The sequence below is a fragment of the Balearica regulorum genome, chromosome 31, assembly GCF_011004875.1.
Source record: "Balearica regulorum gibbericeps isolate bBalReg1 chromosome 31, bBalReg1.pri, whole genome shotgun sequence".
NCBI lineage: Eukaryota > Metazoa > Chordata > Aves > Gruiformes > Gruidae > Balearica > Balearica regulorum.
Genome location: NC_046214.1, coordinates 242,455 through 262,759, shown reverse-complemented (window position 1 = coordinate 262,759; position 20,305 = coordinate 242,455). Strand labels below are relative to the sequence as shown.

Genomic DNA, 20,305 nt, shown 5'->3' with positions numbered 1-20,305 from the left:
GCTGAGAGGCTCAGATCCTACTGGGGAACTTCAGTCCCGCTGGCATCTGCTGGAAAAGCAGCACAGCAAGCTGTAAGCAGCCCAGGAGAGTCGTGGAGTGCATCGAGCATAATTTCTTAATCCAGGTGGTAGACAGCCCAGCCAGAGGAGAAGCGTTACTAGACCTGTTGCTTCCAAGCATGGAAGAACTAATTAGAGAGGACAAGACTGATGGCAGCCTGGGCTGGGTCTACAACCCTGTATTATTACCATGCTTTTCAACAGGTTCTTCCACTGGAGCATTCCAAGACTGTGAAGGGCTGTTTTGTCCTTCACCTCTATGTCAGCTCATGCATTTTTGCAACTAGTCTCAAGCTACCCTAGCTAATGGGGTATCTGCCTTTACACAGATTTAGTTTTTCCTCTTGCTTTGCAGTTATCTTCCAATTGCTCTTACTTTTCATTTTTTTCCCTCACTCTTAAGGTTTTAAGAGGAATGTTTAGGAAGAATTCCTGTTACTTCTTTCTCGGACTTGATCCAGCATAGGTGAGATTCCACACTTTATCTTAACACACCCTGACTCAACGCTTGGCCCTGTGCAGAGTCACATCGTTGTTCTGGAGTTTCCCTGGGTGTTACAGAAGTGCAACACTGCCCCAGGACTACGCAGATGAGATTTCAGCTGTTTTAAATAAAGTTCAAACTGTAGGAATTCCACTTAAATGCTTTCCTTTGTTTATGGAGCAAGTCCTCTGTTAAAGTGACTGAAAGAAAAGTTACTCGTACCTAAAGGCTCGGTGAGGGATGCTCTTTGATATCAGACTTCCTGCAAACTTTGCTGTTTTCTATTTGCTTTTTTCTATTTTTGCTTAGCTGGTTGCTGTACGTGTGGCTTGGAGGTCCAGACGGAAGGGGTGAGGGATGCCTGATCAATCTCCTTCAAGAGGAGCAGCCCTGGATTGAAACTGTGTACGGTTTGTAACTTTGAGCAAGAAATTGCATTGCAGGAATTAGAGACTCCTTTGGTTTTACTTGTATAGTAAACAAACAGTGAATGTGAAGTCACCTACACTTCTGCTGTGGCAATGGATGTCCCCATAGAAACTAAGAGAGAAAGTTATAGAATACTTACTTTTTGCCTTACTGAGTAAAAAGCAAAGGGAAAGCAAAAAAGTATCTTGAAATTGTTAACCTTGACTTTGGGAGGGCTGGCTCTTAATGATACGGCCTTTACATAACACTTCATGACATAAGGCGTTAGCCTACAAATACAAGTGAAAGCTCCTAGCTGTATTTTTGGATTTCCCTCATCACGTTTCTTATCAAGGGTCTGGTCCTGTGCATTCTTCCAGGAAATGAAAAGCTGTCGTTGCAGCGTGCTGTGTGTCTGTGTGCAGCCGAGGGGCTAATAACCACCCTGGGCTGGAGGCACTCTGTGCCTTGTCCCCAGAGAAAATCCAATGGCTGTAGGGGGCACCTACATGGCCTAAGCCATAACCCGCTCCTGTGAAAAGCAGCATCTTCCTCTCCCCCAGGACCACCCCAGTGGGCTGCAGCCTTTCCTCAAATCCTGCTGGGCCAGGCTGGACTAAGCAGAGGACAGTGGGGTGTTTTCCAGCCCGGAGCTGAGAAGGAGGGGAGTGGTGGGCTGTTGAGCATTCCTTGCTGCCTCCCAGCGTGCTGGTCAGCATGGACTGCCCTTCCCTGTGGCTGAGGGTTTCTTCAGCCATCATCTATCCCTGTGGCTGGCTGGCCTGGGGTGACAAGCTCTGAGCGTGGCCCAAGGGCTCAGGGCTCCAGGCTGCTGGACCTTGTGCATTTTTCTGGGGGGAATCTTAGCAAAACAGTAGTCCGGGGGCTGATTTCTCTCCTGTTCCAGAAGATACAGCCTGTTGACCATATCAGCTGTTTGACCTTCAAGAAATTGACAGAAATCAAGAAAATCAAACTGGGACTGCGTGTCCTTGGGCAGCTCCTCTTTGCTGGGGAGACCCTATCTGAATCAGCCCGCTCTCTTCACCCAACCTTGTTTCTTATTCACACCTCATCTCTTTTCATTTCATCTGATCTCAAACTTTTAGAATCATAGAATGGTTTGGGTTGGAAGGGACCTTAACAATCATGTCATTCCAACCCCCCCGCCATGGGCAGGGACACCCTCCACTGGACCAGGTTGCCCAAAGCCGCATCCAACCTGGCCCTAAACACTTCCAGGGATGGGACCAGTCTGCTTTCTGCAAGCCTAAGGGCGCATTAATTAACGTCCTCCAGTGGATTGCCCAGCTCTGGCTCTCCACCAGCATGCGGCCACCATGCTTGGCTGACAGATGCTTTCCAGTGAGTCCTTTTGCTTAGCGGAGCATGAGAACTGCGCCTACCCCTAAGCAGGTCTAGAACAAGCAAAAAAAAAAAAAAGGTCCAGCCTTGCAGGTTTTTTTTTTTTAAATTACTGGTTTTATGAAAATTGGAGGGGTTTTGGACAAACTTTCCAGCTCTTCAGTCCCCAGACTTGCTGTTTCAGCTGGGATAGAGTTAATTTTCTTCCTAGCAGCTGGTACAGTGCTGTGTTTTGGATTTAGGATGAGAATAATGTTGATAACACACTGATGTTTTCAGTTGTTGCCAAGCAATGAAGGACTTCTCACCTTCTCATATTGGCCTGCCAGCGAGAAGGTGGGAGGCACCCAAGAAGCTGGGAGGGGACACAGCCAGGACAGCTGACCCAAACTGGCCAAAGAGACATTCCATACCATATGTCGTCATGCTCAGTATGTAAATGGGAGAACTGGCTGGGAGGTGGGCAGCTCAGGAACTGGCTGAGTATCGGTTCTGGGTGGTGAGCAATTGTGCTGTGCATCACTTGTTTTGTACATTCTATTATTATTATTATTATTAATTATCTTCCTTTTCTGTCCTATTAAACTGTCTTCATCTCAACCCACTAGTTTTACCTTTGTTTTCTTTTCGATTCTCTCCCCCATCCCACTGGGGGGTGGGAAGTGAGCAAACAGCTGTGTGGTTGTTTTAGCTGCCTGCCAGGTTAAACCATGACAGTTCTCCAAGTATCTCCCTACGTATTAAGGGACCCTCTGTACACTGGCTTGAAGCCATGTTTCAGCTTGTAGTGGGAAGATCCTACTGCAACCTAAACAGCTGTAGGGGCTGCGTTGGTGAAGGAGATGTGTGATGTGCCACCAATGGGGACTGGGCATAACGAGAAACCTCCTTGCCAGCTATAGATCCCAATGCGCCCACTGCCAAGGAGAATGAGAAGAGCAAGACCTGGTGAACACAATGAAGAAGCTGGTGGCAAAGGCTGTGACTCCATGGCCTTAGGTGTTCCTCATCAGAAATCTCTGTGACATCTACGGGCTCAGTTCTATGTGGAAGATCCTCCAGGTGGGTTATTTCTCGAGAGCCTCATGCCAAAGCAGAGCTGAGGGGGGTGGGACTGACCAAGCTCGAGCCCTGTATAATTTACTCACGGGCTCTCTTCCAGTTGAGAAGCATGACAAACCCCTGCAGGGTGCAGTCAACCTCCTCTTTGTGCCTTGTGTCTTGAACTACTGGTTTATCTAGAACCACTGGTTAACATGGAACCTCCTGGAAACAGGAGGTTTCCGTCTGTGTTGATGGAGAGCTGTGGCAGCTCCCTGCTGCCAGGGGACACAAATGAGACTTTGCATGGACACTGAACCTCATTGGTGAAGGCAGAAGACTCCTCACGGGGAGGTGCCATATCGGTTGCCTTTGCTTACATCTGTTTTGCTCAACTTCTGTAGTCTGTGATGAGACAAACATAGAACATCCTCTGGTTGCCTTCCATCCCAGATGAGCTGCTGGAAGACCAACTGAAGGAGATCATGGATGCTTTGGGTGATGGTGAAGCCCTATGCCTGCTGGAGGTGGCCTTCCACACTGCACTTGCTCTGGCCTCATCCTTGAGCCACATCACTCACCTCCTCAAGAACATCTGCTTCAAGCGCAATGTGGTGAAGGGGAGTCACAAGGCCGAGGTTCACAGCTCTCTCCACCCCGCTGTCTTCGTGCAACATGTCCTGGCAGACAGGCTTTGTTTTGTCTGCTTGTTGCTTTGTAGATGATTGTTCCTCTTCCTTCTTGTTCCTTGGGCTGAGAAATAACTGCGACCATCCATCTGAGTCTACTTCAAATGTGGATGAGAGGTATGGTCTACCTTGCTACCTTGCTACCTCGCTTGGTCCCCATTCACTCACCAGAAGTCTCTCCCTGTTGACAGTGGCCATGCAGGAGGACCCTTCCTCCGCACTGCTTTGCCTTAGAAGCAGAATTGTTCCTCAGATAGGTAGGAAGCGAGGTAGGAAGATGGTTACCCCACGCCTCACTTTCTATCACGTTTCTTTCCAAGGGGTCCTACCTTCCCACCATGCCTAGAGACCTGCTTTTTGATGAGGAGAACTGGAAAATTGGTGCGACGGATAAGAGTCAGTATTGGGGGAATTGGCAGTCTTGCTGCTCCTGTGCATGGAGGGGACCCACCAGCAACTGATTGAGATTGGCCAGGGGACAGACGGAAGGGATTAAAGACTCCTGAAGGCCATCTCTGTCCTTCTGTTGAGTCCTTCATGATCTCCACCTGGGTGGAGAAACTTTGGGTCCCTTTCTGACAAGCTCTGTGAGAGGCATGTGGTGGGGCTGGATGCCAGGAGTTGGGAGCCAGACCTGTCTCCCTCTTGGTGAGCTTCTGGCCACGTTCCTATCACAGAGGGTGTTGTGGGACATAGCTGACTAACTGTATCCTCTTTCACACGTAGCTTGCCGGTGTGGTTCATACTGGATTGTCACCAACATAAATGTCACCTTCGGGCTGGTGGTCTCTGCAGCTCTGTCTTCTTGTGCTCTTATTGCAATCCTGTCACCTCCATAGGAAAAAGTCAGGCTTGGGATGAGCTTCTCAGGTCTTCTTCTGGCTCCCAGAGGTGCTCATCCCCTTTGCACCACCTTGAAACACATCTTGGCCTCTTGGCCTGGCTGTTTCTACTGGGTGGTCGCTGTAGATGCTCCTCCTACTGCCCTGCTTCCCTCCTAATGTGGACTCCAACATCGCTTCTGTGTCAAATGGTCCTTTACCTGCAAGAGCAGCTGCAAAGCTCAGAAGTCAGCTGGGCTCTTCTCCAAGCCAGCTGGGCTCTTCTCCCAGCAAGGCACTAGGTTAAATGGAGTTGGGATTTGTGTCTCCCTGTGTTGGTTTTGCGTGGCAAGGTTTCGGTAGCGGGGGGGGGCTACAGGGGTGGCTTCTGTGAGAAGCTGCTAGAAGCTACCCCTATGTCTGATAGAGCCAATGCCAGCCGGCTCCAAGACGGACCCGCTGCTGGCCAAGGCCAAGCCAATCAGCGCCTCTGTGATAACATATTTAAGAAAGAGAAAAACAGTTAGCGCTTTTGCAGCCAGGGAGAGGAATAAGAATATGTAAGAAACTCTGCAGACACCAAGGTCAGTGAAGAAGGAGGGGGAGGAGGTGCTCCAGGCGCCAGAGCAAGATTCCCCTGCAGCCCGTGGTGAAGACCATGGTGAGGCAGGCTGTCCCCCTGCAGCCCATGGAGGAAGGATGAGGGGGTGTAGCGATTCCACCTGCAGCGCGTGGAGGACCCCACGCCGGAGCAGGTGGAGACACCTGAAGGAGGCTGCGACCCTGTGGGAAGCCCAGGCTGGAGCAAGCTCCTGGCAGGACCTGTGGATCCGTGGAGAGAGGAGCCCACGCTGGAGCAGGTTTGCTGACAGGACTTGTGACCCCGTGGGGGACCCACGCTGGAGCAGTTTGCTCCTGAAGGTCTGCACCCCATGGAAGAGACCCACGCTGGAGCAGTTCATGAAGGACTGTAGCCTTTGGGAAGGACTCACGTTGGAGAAGGTCCTGAAGGACTGTCTCCCATGAGAGGGACCCCACGCTGGAGCAGGAGAACGATGAGAGGAGTCCTCCCCCTGAGGATGAAGAAGCGGCAGAAACACCGCGTGATGAACTGACCGTAACCCCCACTCCCCATCCCCCTGTGCCGCTGGGGGGGGCGGAGGTTGAAGCCAGGAGTGAAATTGAGCCCGGGAAGATGGGAGGGGTGGGGGAAGGTGGTTTAAGATTTGGTTTTATTTCTCATTCCTCTACTCTGTTTTGCTTAGTAATAAATTAGATGAATTCCCTCTCTAAGTTCGGTCTGTTTTGCTCGTGATGATAATTAGAGAATGATCTCTCCCTATCTCAACCCACAAGCTTTTGTTATACCTTTTCTCCCCTGTCTAGAGAAGGAGGGGAGTGATAGAGCGGCTCTGGTGGGCACCTGGCCCCCAGCCAGGGTCAACCCACCACACTCCCCATGGGAGCAGTGCCGTGAAGCGGGTGCTTCGAGGTCTTGGTCACTCTCATCCCCAAATCAATGCCTAGGCATGTCTTGTTGACTGTAGGAAGAACCTGGTTGTCCTGGAGATGTTTGCTCATAGGCACACATCTCCTCCTGCCTGTTGTTAGCTGTTGAAATGACCCCATGTAGAAAGCCAGGTGGAGGACATGTGTCCTGGTTCTGGCAAGGATAGAGTTAATTTCCCAAGGAGCCAGGACAGGTGAGCCAAGCTGGCGGGGGCTATTCCATACCATGTGACATCATGCTCACCATAAAAGGGGGCTAGTCGGGCAGGGGCGGGTTTGGCGTGTCGGCGTGGCTCCGGGACGGGTCGAGCGTCCGGTCGGTCGGTCAGTCGTCGGATTGGTAAAATCGTTCTCTGTTATCACCCATTGTTACTATCTGTTATCAGCACTGTTGTTGATTGTTTTCCCTCTCCCTTGCTGTCCCAGTAAACTGCCCTTATCCCAACCCTCGAGGCTTTGCCGTTGTTTTTCCGTTCTCCTCCACATCCTGCCGGGGGAGGGGTGAGCGAGCGGCGCGTGGCACTTAGCTACCGGCTGGGGCTAAACCACGTCAACATGGAAACCCGCTGGGTGCCCCCAGCTTTTGCTAGATGCCATCAGCACCCAGCTGGGCTTCCAGTCTTCTCTCTCCCTCCACCCTCTTGTGCCCAAATGCAGTGTGGGCTTCCCATGGAAGTGAAGACATGCAAGTGTGGTGCTGCCATTGAGGGACTGACCACAAACCTGAGACAGGCCTCATGCAGAAAGAAATGTAAGTCAATCCTCCTGGCTCCACAGCCCCAGCGGGCTTCACCCGTCCACTCAACCCTCCCGCAGAGCCACGGGCATGGGGAAAATACCATGGCTGGCCAAGGCAAAGGTCTATGTGTCCTGTGGTCCCATCATGGCACATAAGAAAAGATGTGGTGGGTAATTGCTTTCTGAATGCAACACCGAGGATAAAAGAGAGAAAGGGTCCATCCTGGAGAGCCCTCTCTCATGGAGAAATGAGCTGGAGAGGTGCCTGTTGCCTGCCTGCGTTGGTCTTGTGAGAGATTTTCTCCATTCATCCCTCCTGCTGGGGATCTACACTGACAAAGAGGTCTACCATGCTGTAAGGGGCATTCAGCCTAGTTTGGGAGGAGATCTTGAGAGCCTAATGGAGGAACCTGCCCTGTGTTCCAGGCAATTCTAGACCTGATGAAAGAGGAATGGGAGGATATGGAAGAGTTCTTCTGGGGCCACCTTCGGAAAGACGTGGTGTGCCTGACAGAAGCGCTCAGCAGGAACACAGAAGATGCCATGTTGACTGTTCCTCTGTTTCTACAGCACCTGAGATGGAACAACCCTGCAGGTAGAGGGATGCTGGGAAGCTCTGGGAAGTCACCAACAGGTTTGCAGTCGTTAGGTTTTAACTGGGACCGGTGTCATTGGTTCCTCCTTCCTGGTACAGTCTCCATCCCAGGAAACCAATGAGAAGACAAGGAGGACCATGAGGGCGGTGAGCTCATCCAAAGCGCTCAGGCCAGACCAGCTTGAGGCCTTGAGCAGATTGGGAGATAGTTTGCTCCAAGCAGGCATTTGTGTCATCCTTTCTGCTCTTGGTTCCTCTTATTTCTACGTCATCATACTCCTTGCTGTCAAGGAACCCAGCAGAGCTCTGGGCAGACCTCAGAGTCTACAGAGAAAAGCTCACGTATTCCTTTTTTTCTTCTACAGACAAGAGTGTAGTCTTGAGCATCCTGCAGGAGGAAAAGGACCGAGAAGATTGGGAAACCTCCTTCAAAGCCCTGGCTCAGACCTTCTTCCAGGTACGCGTGTGCCCAGCTGCTGCTCACAGGTATCACGTACCCAAAGCACCGCTTTGCTGGTGGTCGTGTCCATTTCCAAACACATCTGCTGAGCTCAGGGTGTTCCCACGTGGAAGAAAAGAGATTTGTCCCCTCTTTTTTGAACTGGGACCTCGTCCTGCTGTGGTCTCCTGCTCTGCTGCTGCAGACAGCTGGCTTCCTGGGTGCTTTTTATATGCCGATTCAGATCCCCCTTGGAAACCAGATGGGTTTCTTCCCTTGGAGAAAATCACCTGTAGGTTTCTCCCTGGGCAGTTCTGTTCTTGTCCCTTTGGTGTCAAGTTCTCACCATGCCCCCCACTTCTCCAGAGCCCTCCTTGCTTTTCTTTGCACTAAGACCCCGTGAATCCCCTCGGGCTGCTTGGGCAATGAGGGGTGGCTCCTAACGACCTTGGGTTCTTTCAGGAATGGGAGCAGAGCCGTCACTCTGTCAAGGAGCAGAGGATGAATGAAGGACCCCATGGCTCCACCAGAAGGGGAGCTGGGGGGGGCAACTGGGAGATGTGCTGGGGTGCGCAGTGCTCCCAGTGCCCCCCAGCGCTCAGCAGTGCCCCTTGATGCTCCCAGTGCTGCCCCAGTGCTCCAAGTGCTTCCCCATAGCTCCCTCCAGTGCCACCCCAGTCCTCCCAGTATGGCTCCCTGGCTCCCCCAGTGCTCCCAGTGCTCCCAGTATGGCTCCCTGGCTCCCCCAGTGTTCCCATGACACCCCAGCCCCGCCCCCTCTCCCCCTCCCCCGCCGTGACCCCACCCCCCGCAGAGCGCAGGAGCCCCACCCGCTGTCACGCATGCGCAGTCAGACCGGTCAGGAAGGCGCCGCTGCAGCCGGGACCCGGTGGGCGGCTCCGTCCGGTACGGGGAGGGGGTGGGGGGGGTGTGGTGGTGGTGTTGGGGGGGTCAGGGGGATGGGGGGTGTCACCGGGAGGGGGAGGGGACCGGGGGTGTCACCTGGAGGGGGAGGGTGTGTGTGAGGCAGAGGAGTGGGGGGAGGGGTCTGTGAGGGGAGGAGGGAGGGGGAAGCTGGGAGGGGGGAGGGGCTCAGTGAGGAGAAAAGGGGCGGGAACACGGGTGGGAGGGGGCGGGGCTGTGAGGGGGTGGGGCCTGGGTGGTCAGGGAGGGTGGGGCCACTGTGAGGGGGCGGGGTTAGTGTGAGGGATGGGTCATGGGGAAGGGGCGGGGCCACAGGGTGGCACAGGGAGCCATGGAGAAGGGGCGGGGTTATGGGAAGGAGGCATGGCCATGGGTGTCATGTGTCATGGGGAAGAGGCCTGGGCTGGGAGGGGAGGGGGAGTGGTCATGAGGGAAGGGGCGGGGCCACAAGGGGAGCAGGGTCACATGGGGATGGGGCAGGGCTGTGAGGGGAGAGGGAGGAGTTGTGGGGAAGGGGGTGTGGCCTTGAGGGGAGGGGTGTGGTCATGAGGGCAGGGGGTGGGGCCACAAGGGGAGCAGGGGTCATGGGGCAGGGAGCAGGGTTCTGGCTGAAAGGGGGTGGGGCTGTGAGAGGAGGGGCGGGGCCATGGGAAAGGGGGTGGGGCCATGGGGGAGCAGGGGGCTGCCAGGGTTGGGGGCTCCGGAGGGGGAAGGGAGCTGGTGGGGGAGGGGGAGAGGGGTTTCCCCCCTACCTGGGCGCACACGTGAGGCACACACGTGTTCATGTGTGTGTGTGTGTGTGCACTCGCAGGCGTGTGGCTCCCTGTCAGCACCACCGCCCGCCTGGCCCCATCGCTGGGGGACTCCACCAGTGCCCCCCACCTTCACGGTCACCTGCCTGGGGGCTCCACACACACCCACCATGGCCACAGCCGCCTCACCAGGGGCTCCACTGACAGCCCCCATCGCCGGGAGCCCCGTTGGACAGCACCATGCTGTGTCTGAGCCCCAAAGGCTCCCTAAATCAGTGTGTTGGATCCCCGAAGCTCCCAAACTCTGAGCCCAAAACCTCCCTACACTTGCTGAGGGCTCCACTGACAGCCCCCATTGACGGGATCTCCGTTGGACAGCACCATGCTGGCTCCCGAGGGCATCAACCACCACTATCACTGCAGCCACTGGCCCCTCCTCCGTCACTTCCTGGGGAAGGGGCTCCCCGACAGGGCTCCCCATCCTCTCCATGCTACCTTGATCTGTGGGGGTCACAAAGGCTGCAGAGGACCCAGGAGAGCCCTTGTCCTCTCTGCGGTCACAGCTGGACCCCAGTCATCCAGCTCAGCCCCAGGTGAGGAGCTTTGCTGGGAGTGACTTGTGGGGTAAGAGCTGGCAGATGGGTGGGGGAGGTTGTCCCAAGAACATGTCCTGGTGGTGTGGTGTAACCCGCTATGCAGCTCAGCCCCACACAGCTGCTCGCTTCCTCCCTCCCTCCCAGCAGGATGGGGAAGAAGAATCCAAAGGGTAAAAGTGAGTGAACTCGTGGGGTGAGATGAAGGCAGTCTCACAGGTAAAGCAAAAGCTGCGCACACATGCAAAGCCAAGTCAGGAATTCATTCACCACTTCCCAGCAGCAGGCAGGGGTTTAGCCCTGGGCAGGAAAACAGGGCTTCATCAGGAGTAACAGTTGCTTGGGAAGACAGAAGCCAGATTCCAAACATGCCCCCTTTCCTCCTTCTACCCCGCAACTTTTTTTGCTGAGCATGATGTCATGTGGTCTGGAATATCCCTTTGGTCAGTTGGAGTCCGATGTCCCAGCTGTGTCCCCTCCCAACTCCTTGCCCACCCCCAGCCTACTCGCTGGCGGGGTAGGGTGAGAAACAGAGAAGGCCTTGACGCTGTGTAAGCACTGCTCAGCGACAGCTGAAACATCGGTGTGTTATCAGGACTGTTTTGGTCACAAATCCAACGCACGGCACCATGTGGGCTGCTATGGAGAAAATTAACTCCATTCCTGCCACAACCCGTGCAATAAAGCCCATCCTACTCCTGCCACACCAGTGGCATGCAGCAGAGAGGAGATTTTGGGCACACTGGAGGGGCTGTTGCATTGCACAGGACTTTGATCCCATCTCTTGTCACTGCCCGACTGCAGCCAGCCCCCAACCCCCACCTGCCCGGATGGGCTCCCAGCAGCAGAGACATGTTGGTGCAGGGGGCAGACGGGGATTTTGGAACAGGACTGGGGAGAAAGGGATGAATGTTTCCCTGGGGAAGAGGTGAAATCTCTCTCCTCTCTCCCCAGCTGTGCTGTCTCCCTCCTGACGTCATAATGCACCTTCAAATGATGCAGGTTGATGTCACAGGGGGATGCCCCACATCACAGGGAGGTCTCCCCAGCGCCACGTCGGTGCTGGCACTTCCCGGCGAGGCCTGGGAGCTGCTGGGCCCTGCTCAGGGGCTCTCCACTGCTGCCCTTCGGAGCTGCTCCACAGCCAGGAGCAGGGTCAGGAGGCAGCGGGGCTGTGCTGGGGGACCCTCGCTGACAGGCAGAGCAGGGGCACGTCAGAGAGGAGTTTTGGGAGAGGAGCTGCGAAGAGCATCCCTTTCCCTGAGCTGAGGGCAAGCAGCCAGCGCGATGGAGGGCTGCTGCACCGTGGCTGTCAGCTTGGAGCTGAGCAGCTCGTTCCCCACGCTCCTGCGGCTCTCCACCAAGGGTGAGGGGTCTGGGAGCTCCTTCCCCAGGGGTTGCGCTGGGGCTGTCCGCTGTCAAAAGCTGCGGGGGTGGCTGGAGAGGGCTGGGGGCTGCCACGAGAACCCTGCCCGAGGGTCCCACAGGGCTCGGGGGACAATGTAGCGACCAGAACTCCCGGCTGCCCGCAGCCCCCAGGCTCCCATGGGCATGGCTTGGTGCCCTGGCGAGGGGGGCCACCCAGGGCCAGCTTTCCCTGGGGGCTGGTACCTCTTGGGGTTCTGGCTCTGGGATGAAAAGAGGTCCTGCATCCCAGGGGCTGGGGTGTCCTTCAGCTCTCAGAGGGCTCTCGTGAGCCAGCTGGAAATGCCTCTGCTGTAAATCAGCCCTTGACTTTGAACTAGTCTCCTTTGGGAGAACCTCTGTTCCTTCCCTCTGGAGCCTCTTGTGGTGCCAGGCTGGCAGATCACATCCTGGGCTCTGGGGTGCCATCCCTTTCTGGGCGTTAGGTGGCCACAGCCCTGATCCGGAGCCCTTCCCACGTCCCCTTTTCTGCTCCAGCCCTGCCCCGGGAGCAGAGTAAGGCGGGCAGTCTGAAATGGGGGCACAGCCCCCTTGCCGAGAGACACTGAGCTGGCTGGCCTGGAGCCTGACACCTCTTTCCCTTGCTTTCCAGAGGTTGTGGCTATCTGGGACGCTGTGTCCGCGTACATCCTGGCACAGATGAAGCTGGACAAGGTGGGTTGGCCTCTTGGTCTCTCTTTGTCCTGGACAGCCTGGGCGCTGGGGAGCGATCCCTCCCTGAGCATCGTGGCCGCACACCGAGACAACCTCATGTACCCGCAGCTGCTGCTTCATCAGTGTGGTGGGTTGACCCTGGCTGAGGGCCAGGTGCCCACCAGAGCCGCTCTATCACTCCCCTCTTTCATTAGACAGGGGAGAAAAGGTACAATGGAAAAAAAACTTACGGGTTGAGATAAGGACAGGGAGAGATCATTCTCTAATTATCATCACGAGCAAAACAGACCGAACTTAGAGAGGGAATTCATCTTATTTATTACTAAGCAAAACAGAGTAGAGGAATGAGAAATAAAACCAAATCTTAAAAACACCTCCCCCCACCCCTCCCATCTTCCCGGGCTCAACTTCACTCCCGGCTTCAACCTCCGTCCCCCCCAGCGGCACAGGGGGACAGGGAGTGGGGGTTACGGTCAGTTCCTCATGCGGTGTTTCTGCCGCTTCTTCATCCTCAGGGGGAGGACTCATTGTTCCCCCGCTCCAGCGTGGGGTCCCTCTCACGGGAGACAGTCCTTCACGGCCTTCTCCAACGTGAGTCTCCTCCACGGGGTGCAGACCTTCGGGAGCAAACTGCTCCAGCGTGGGTCCCCCACGGGGTCACAAGTCCTGTCAGCAAACCTGCTCTGGCGTGGGCTCCTCTCTCCACGGATCCACAGGTCCTGCCAGGAGCTTGCTCCAGCGCAGGCTTCCCACGGGGCCACAGCCTCCTTCAGGTGTCTCCACCTGCTCCGGCGTGGGGTCCTCCACGGGCTGCAGGTGGAATCGCTACACCCCCTCATCCTCCTTCCATGGGCTGCAGGGGGACAGCCTGCTTCGCCATGGTCTTCACCATGGGCTGCAGGGGAATCTTGCTCCGGCGCCTGGAGCACCTCCTCCCCCTCCTTCTTCACTGACCTTGGTGTCTGCAGATGTTCTTACATCTTCTCCCTCCTCTCTCTGGCTGCAAAAGCGCTCTCTAACTGTTTTTGTCTTTCTTAAATATGTTATCACAGAGGCGCTGATTGGCTTGGCCTTGGCCAGCGGCGGGTCCGTCTTGGAGCCGGCTGGCATTGGCTCTATCAGACACAGGGGAAGCTTCTAGCACCTTCTCACAGAAGCCACCCCTGTAGCCCCCCCCGCTACCAAAACCTTGCCACACAAAACCAACACAATCAGCCAGGAGAAAAATCAAGTCCGGACCTAGTCTGAGAAAGAATTCAGTGCACGATGGGGCTTCACTCTTCCCTGTGGTCAGAGTGGAGAGACCAAGCAGAGAGACGGGGGATTATGCTGGGTCCATACCAAGGGTAACGGCTGGGAATCAGTCCCAGGTGTATTCCCTGGGCTGGAAATGTCTGGGATTTTCTGTGGCCAAGGGATGGCAGCAAGTATTTTGAGGAGGGCAAGAAAACAAATGGAGAACATGGGCCTTTTCCAAAGTTTTCACTTCACCCATCATCAGCCTTTTGTCTTTTTTCCTGGGCAGGGTGTCCTGCTCACAGGACTTGGGACCTTTGCTGTGGTCCGAGAGCAATTCCAGGGCAACGAAGAGGCATATGCGGTTCGAAGACCAGTCTTCCAGCTGGACATCGATGCGTTACATCTGCAGGAGCTGGTGTTCCCTACAGTGGTTATCCCCGGTGAGAAGGCAGTGGCCACCCTCCACTTTCCCCCTCCACGTCTTGGGGGAGGATGTGTGCTCTCTGCTCTTTGGAAAGGGCTGGGAGATGTCGGGAATGGCCTCCAAAGGTCGGGGGACAGCTTGAGCTCCCCAAAACAAACCACTCCCCGAGAGCTGTTTTATAAACGACCGTTTCCCTGGCATTTCGTTACAAATCTTACACGGAAATTTGGCCTGCTGTGGCAGTGACGATGTTCCTCCTCCTCGCAGGCAACGTCAAGATCAAGCCGCTGAACTACAAGTGGCTGTCGCGAGCCACCTGCTTCCCGCAGCACGTGGTGGCGGAGTGTGTGCGAGAGACCATACGCTTGTACTCGTTCCAACTGCAGAACGGGCGGCGCCTCGCCTTCGCCTTCAAGGACATTGGCGTTCTGTCCTGCAAAGACGACGTCCTGGGCATGCGGTTTTATTACGACTGTGTCACAGGGCTGGAGGGGAAGGCCAGCCGGATTGCGCTGCTTCGCACGGTAAGTTGCTCAGGTTTTGAGGGCTGCTTCCGTTCTTTGGGAGCTTATGGAAGGGTGAGCAACCCAATCGCCCTCGGCCAGCCTGGATGTGGCAGGCCAGTCAAACACCTTTCCCCACGCTCGCCCCCGCTGACTTCTCCATTAGCAAAGAAAGTTTCTGCTGAGTTTCTGGGTCCTCGCCCTGCAAAAAGCCCGGCACTGTTATTGCGCAGGCTCAGCGTTTGCTGTGCAGCTTCTCCAGAGCAGAGCAAGGGCTAACGCTCCTGGAGGAGGATTTGGAAGACTGGTTTGGAGAAGGGGCTTTCTTTTGGAGCGGGAGACAGGTCTGCTTCCTTTGGGAGCCAAAAGAGAACTGCCTTGGAATCCTTCTAACAGCTCCATGTCACTTTGCAGAGGCTGTGGATGCCGGGTGCCAAGGTCTCCGGTGGAGCAACCACCGCTCGGGGGATGCAGGCTGCACCTGCCCAAGCGTTCCCGAGGTGAGTGCCTTTCCTCTGCAGCCCTTGACCAACCGAAGCCCTGAAGTGCCTGGTTTCTGGTTAAATAACGCTGATCTGGGGCTACGCGTGTGTTTTCTGGTGTTGGGGGCAGATTGCCAACAAAACCTGTGCGTGGCCACCAAGGACAAGGGATGCCATGCCTCGCACGACAGTCAGGAGGATTAGTGCTGGGGAGCTGCAGAGGGCAGGGGTCACCCTTCTTCACGCCTGTGTCCCCATCTGCTTTCCAGGTTTCGGTTCATTGTCATCAGCAGATCGGTGGCCAAGGCGTTCTCCACCTGGCACAAGAAGGCTGCAGGAAAGCACAGGACCAGCAGAGGTACGGGAACAGGTCCCACTGTCCAGGTGGGCCCTGCCCCACACTGGGTGACCACAGCCCCGTTAAAACGCACTCCCCACGGGGCTGCTCTGAAGAGCTTCCTCCTTTCCCAGCTTCCCAGGGGTGTCCTGACAAGCTGCTGCAGAGGCGGGTGAGGCTCTCCCTGCCCGTACTGCCAAGCCAGGGGCCAGGCACCGGGCAGCCAGACATGGAGAAGAAGACTTCTGCCAGGTGAGACCCTTGTGGGAAGAGATGAAAGGGGCCCTTGCACCCATGTAGGAGAGACATCCCGTTTGGAGACTGGCTGTAGGGACTGGGGAAGGTCCCTGGCACAGGCCCCATGATTTGTATGAGCTTGTTTGCCCTATCACAGGCCCCTTAGTGGGGAAGGTGGCGGATGTTGAGTGCACCCCACATCACTTTGCTTACCCTTACAACAGACCTGAGGTGCAGTCCTCTGCCATCCGTCCCATGGGGCTCAGGAAAGGCTCCCCCTTGCCATGGGAAACGGCCCCACCTCCCCCGCTTCTTCTGCCAGCCTGGGGAGCTTTGATACCCGCTGCAAGTGGGAGACCCAATTGCCCCGTGCTCATGCCGACTCCTCCTGGTGTCTCTTTGCAGCGTGCTCCCCCCATGTCCAGGCAGCTCCCCCAAGACCAAGGAGGCAGGCAGGCAGGAGCCATTTCCTCCAGCCAGGCCCACCGCTGCAATCCCATCCTCCGAAGGCTGCAAGAGAGTGCTGCAGGTACGTGCTCTGCCTTGCTGTAACTACCGCGCCACTGAGACTCGGCTAAAGCCTCTTTGTGCGGAGAGCCGATCTGAAAGGATCCCTTGGCGTGCGTTCGTTGTAACCTGCCTGTCACCCCCTTTGGATCTAAGCCCTACCTAACCCCCAGAAAGGCATCATAGAATCATCAAATCATAGAATCTTTAAGGTTGGAAAGGACCTCTAAGATCATCAAGTCCAACCGTCCACCCAGCACCACTATGTCTACTAAACCATGTCCCAAAGTGCCACGTCTATGCCTGTTTTTGAACACCTCCAGGGACGGGGACTCCACCACCTCTCTGGGCAGCCTGTTCCAATGCCTGAGCACTCTTTTGGTGAAGAAATTTTTCCTAATGTCCAATCTAAACCTGCCCTGACACACCTTGAAGCCATTTCCTCTTGTCCTATCGCTTGTTATCTGGGAGAAGAGACCAACACCCACCTCACTACAACCTCCTTTGAGGTAGTTGTAGAGAGCGATCAGGTCTCCCCTTCAGCCTCCTCTTCTCCAGACTAAGGTTGCCATGAAACACTTTATTCTGGCCAGGGGCTATGGAAAATGTCCAAGTCCTTCCGAGGCGGTTGGCAGTGGAGGTCTTTGGTCACTCAGCCGTGCTTGCCATGCGTTGGTGTGACTCCACGGCCCCTGATCTGGTAGGGGCAAAGCGCTGCCGACCGACCGGCTGAGGCAAGGGGCACCACCACTATGGGTCAGAGCCGAAGGAAGCCCCTCTAGGAGCTGAGACTAATCCTGGCTGCTGCTGCGTTTCCGTCCCCTCCAGGAGGTCTGGCAGCTGTCTGCAGAGTGGGAGCAAGTGAAGACCTGGTGGCAAGAGCGACGAGAGCAAGCGAAGGCAGAATGGGCGGCGTGGGAAGCCTGGGCTGCAGGGGAGGACCGCCAGCCGCCCCAGGTATGGGCAGTGATTGACACCGCTGAGCGCAGCAGCGACCCTCTCTGTCGGGGGTCTCCAGGGGGTTGGAGCAGGACTGACACCCAGCTGCAGGGCAGGGGTTTGCCTGCTTATCCCCGTGGGGGAGAGATGGGCAGCAGGATCCGAGGGGCAAAAGCAGCCGTCAGCCGTGGTGACGGGCACGTGGTGCTTAGTCTCCCGGCTCCCAGGTCCTGCTGCAGGCTCCTTTCAAGAGGTCCTCTGGGGAACGGCACCTCTGTCTGCCGTCTGGTTTGCTGAGAGCATCTCCTCCTTGGCAGGCACTCGGCACTGGAGGCACTTGTATTCCCCACCCTCCGGCCCAGCCCAGGAGAAAGGAGGTCAACGAGAGGTGGAGGAAGGTGGAAAACCCTCTCCCAGCAGAGGAGATGGCAGCAGCAGCCCAGCTGAAGAGACTCCAGCCTGAGTAAGTGTGCGCTGGCTCTGGACACAGCCTGGGGCACTCGAGCAGCCATGACCCCACAGAGCTGTCCAGGTCCCCCGTCCCTGCATCCGGGACTTGCGTAGGACAGAGGCTGAGGGATGCTGTTTCCCTGTTTGTCGCAGCCACCTTTCCCCACGAGCGGTCCAGGTCCTCAACAGGCTGGAGCCGCACCAAGCGCGGAGGAACATTTTCAGGCACGTCGCTGAGAACAACAGGCGGCATCAAGAGCGGCAGAGGCAGCTCCCCTGGTAACTATCTCCAGAAAGGCACGGTGCTTCCTCCGGCTGCAGGGCCCATCCCTCCACGGAGGGCAGCCCCAGGGGGAAAGAGGGCATTTCTCTGACAGCCCTCGTGCGGCAGAAGCCGGTTTTGGAGGGTGGGTTTGGGCTGGACCTCCCTGACACCCAAGGGGCACTGCCTGGGCACCCAGAATTGGCTTTCCATGTGGGATGTAAAAGTGCTGTCTGAAGACAGAGGGATCCCTGTGATGGCTGGCTCTCCCCTTTCCAAACAGAGAGCACGTCCTTCCCTTGCAGAGTCCTGCCCCAAGACACCTTGCCCCGAGGGGGGACACCTGTACAGGACATCCAAGGTCTCAGCTCCACCTGACTCAGCCCCAGGCTGACCAGCTGCACCTGGGACCTTCTCCTGGGCTTGGGCATCAGGGGCCTCTCCCACTGAAGTGACACCTTGAAGCTTCATCGCAAGCAGATCCCATCATGGGTGGCCTGAGCTACGCCTGCAGGATTTCTCTGCCTTCTCTCTGTCCATAGAATCATTCGCTTTTCTTTCTTCCTCCCTAGCACTAGATGCTGGTACCGCAGCAGAGGAGAAGGTGCCGGGAGCGGTGGCTGTTAGCGAAGGCGCTGGGAGGCTTCTCCTCAGCTGCCAAGATCCACCTCTAAAGACAAAATAAAGAGGTCTGGAGCTGTTCCCATCTGGACCGGCTGGTCTGTGCCTGGTGATGGATCCATCTAAAGGGATTACACACACCCCCCCCCACCCCGACATGTGATCCCAGAACTGCTCGCAGGGGCAGGAGGGAATAAAGTCCACGCACACCCCACAGCACGAACACGTGCACATCCCAACACACAGGCAGGACGATGCAGGTGGTGCTCGCGCTCTGGTGCGGAGGTGAGAGGAGCAGAAAAGGCCTTGGCTCTGTGTAAGCCCTGCTCAGCAACAACAAAAACATCTCTGTGTAACAAAAACATCTCTATGTTATCAACACTGTTTCCAGCACAAATCCCAAACACAGCCCCAGACTGGATGCTGGGAAGACAATTAACTCTGTCTCAGCTGAAACCAGGACAGCTCATGATCCAGCCTCTGGTCCGCAGCAGCAGCCAGACCGACCTTGAACAAGTGGAGATTTTCCAGCAGGGGCCAGAAGGGTGGTCGGGGCCTGGAGCATGTTATGTCCAGGGAGAGGCTGAGAGAGCTGCCCTGTTTTGAGAAATCCCTCAGAGCCAAACACTGGAGGCAGGGCCCAGGGGAGATGGTGGGATCTCAGCCAACGGAGGTATTCCAAATTTGTTGAGACAAGGCCCTGAGCACCTGATCTGTCAGGAGCTGTCTGAGGAGGGGTTGGGACTAGAGACCAATGAAAAGATTTTCCTTTTTCAAAGAGTCTTTCTGTGTGCCAGCCTTTCTGCAAGACTGACAGCTCCCACCCAGCTGAAATCACTTTGGGAGACGATGGTTCCCCTTTTGTACCAGGAAGAACCATAGTGTGAGGACATCCCCCAAGGCTCACACGTGCAGCCAGCACAGCGGGAGGCACTCATCCCCAGGGAAGCATTCCTGGGCTGGTGCTCAGAACCTGCTGTGGGCTGAGGACCATCACAGCCCATCGCCAAGGGCAGCATGTCCAGGATCTCCTGGGACTGTGCAGGCAGGCCATGGTGCCCAGCTCCAGCAGAGACACCCACGGCAGGTCCCTGCATGGGCTCAGAGCAGGGCACATGGAGACACCCAACAGCCAGCGCAGAGGCACTGTGGCAATGCCTATAGGCTGACAGCGGGCTGAAGAGCGTGGGGCAAGAAGAGGAGACCCCCTCAGCTGGGCTGGCCAAGCCCTGCTGCCCAACATGGCCCCCCGGCCCTGTAGTGCAGGCACTAGATAGAGCAGGGTGCGTTCATGGAGTGGGGAAACATCTCCACCAGCACATTCCCCATGGAAGCCCTCCACACCTCCACGCGCAGCAGCCCTCCATTTGGCAGCCCCCCACCAGTACCTGCCCCTGCACAACCTCAGTCGTGTCCCATGCAGGTGTCAGCAGTCAGCCGTGCGGTGGGATCTGCAGGGTCTGGGACAGAAGAGAGACGGCACCGGGCTGGCCGTGCCCCAGGACAGGCACTGAGCCCAGCAGGAGGACGGAGCTGGCCCCACAACAAAGGTCCCTCCCCAGGGCTGGGTGTATGGCCAGAGAGGGAAATGGACGATGCCTGGGGCAGTTTCTCCCAATTGCCCTGGGGCAGCTTCCCCAGCGTGTCCAGGGAACATGGCACAGACCAGCTCCTCTCTCCTGCACCTCTGATGACTTGCTTCCTTCTCGAGGAGATCAGGCTCTGCTCCACATGCCCACTGGGGTGGATCCTCACCCTGGATGGTCACAGAGCTCCGATAACATCAGGCTGTTCCTGTCCTGGGCAC

The 20,305-nt window shown here is 56.3% G+C and overlaps 1 protein-coding gene across 1 annotated transcript; it reads left to right on the top strand.

Moving 5' to 3' along the window:
* Positions 1-9,015: 9,015 nt before the first annotated feature.
* On the top strand, positions 9,016-18,521 carry LOC142598839 (uncharacterized). Its single transcript, XM_075738266.1, has 13 exons — positions 9,016-9,055; positions 11,373-11,784; positions 12,436-12,497; positions 14,023-14,176; positions 14,428-14,684; positions 15,078-15,163; positions 15,415-15,503; positions 15,617-15,734; positions 16,125-16,248; positions 17,055-17,183; positions 17,483-17,628; positions 17,769-17,894; positions 18,450-18,521. Exons 2-13 carry the CDS (start codon positions 11,706-11,708, stop codon positions 18,502-18,504), a joined length of 1,425 nt encoding a protein of 474 aa, XP_075594381.1. The 5' UTR covers positions 9,016-9,055; positions 11,373-11,705; the 3' UTR covers positions 18,505-18,521.
* Positions 18,522-20,305: the final 1,784 nt, after the last annotated feature.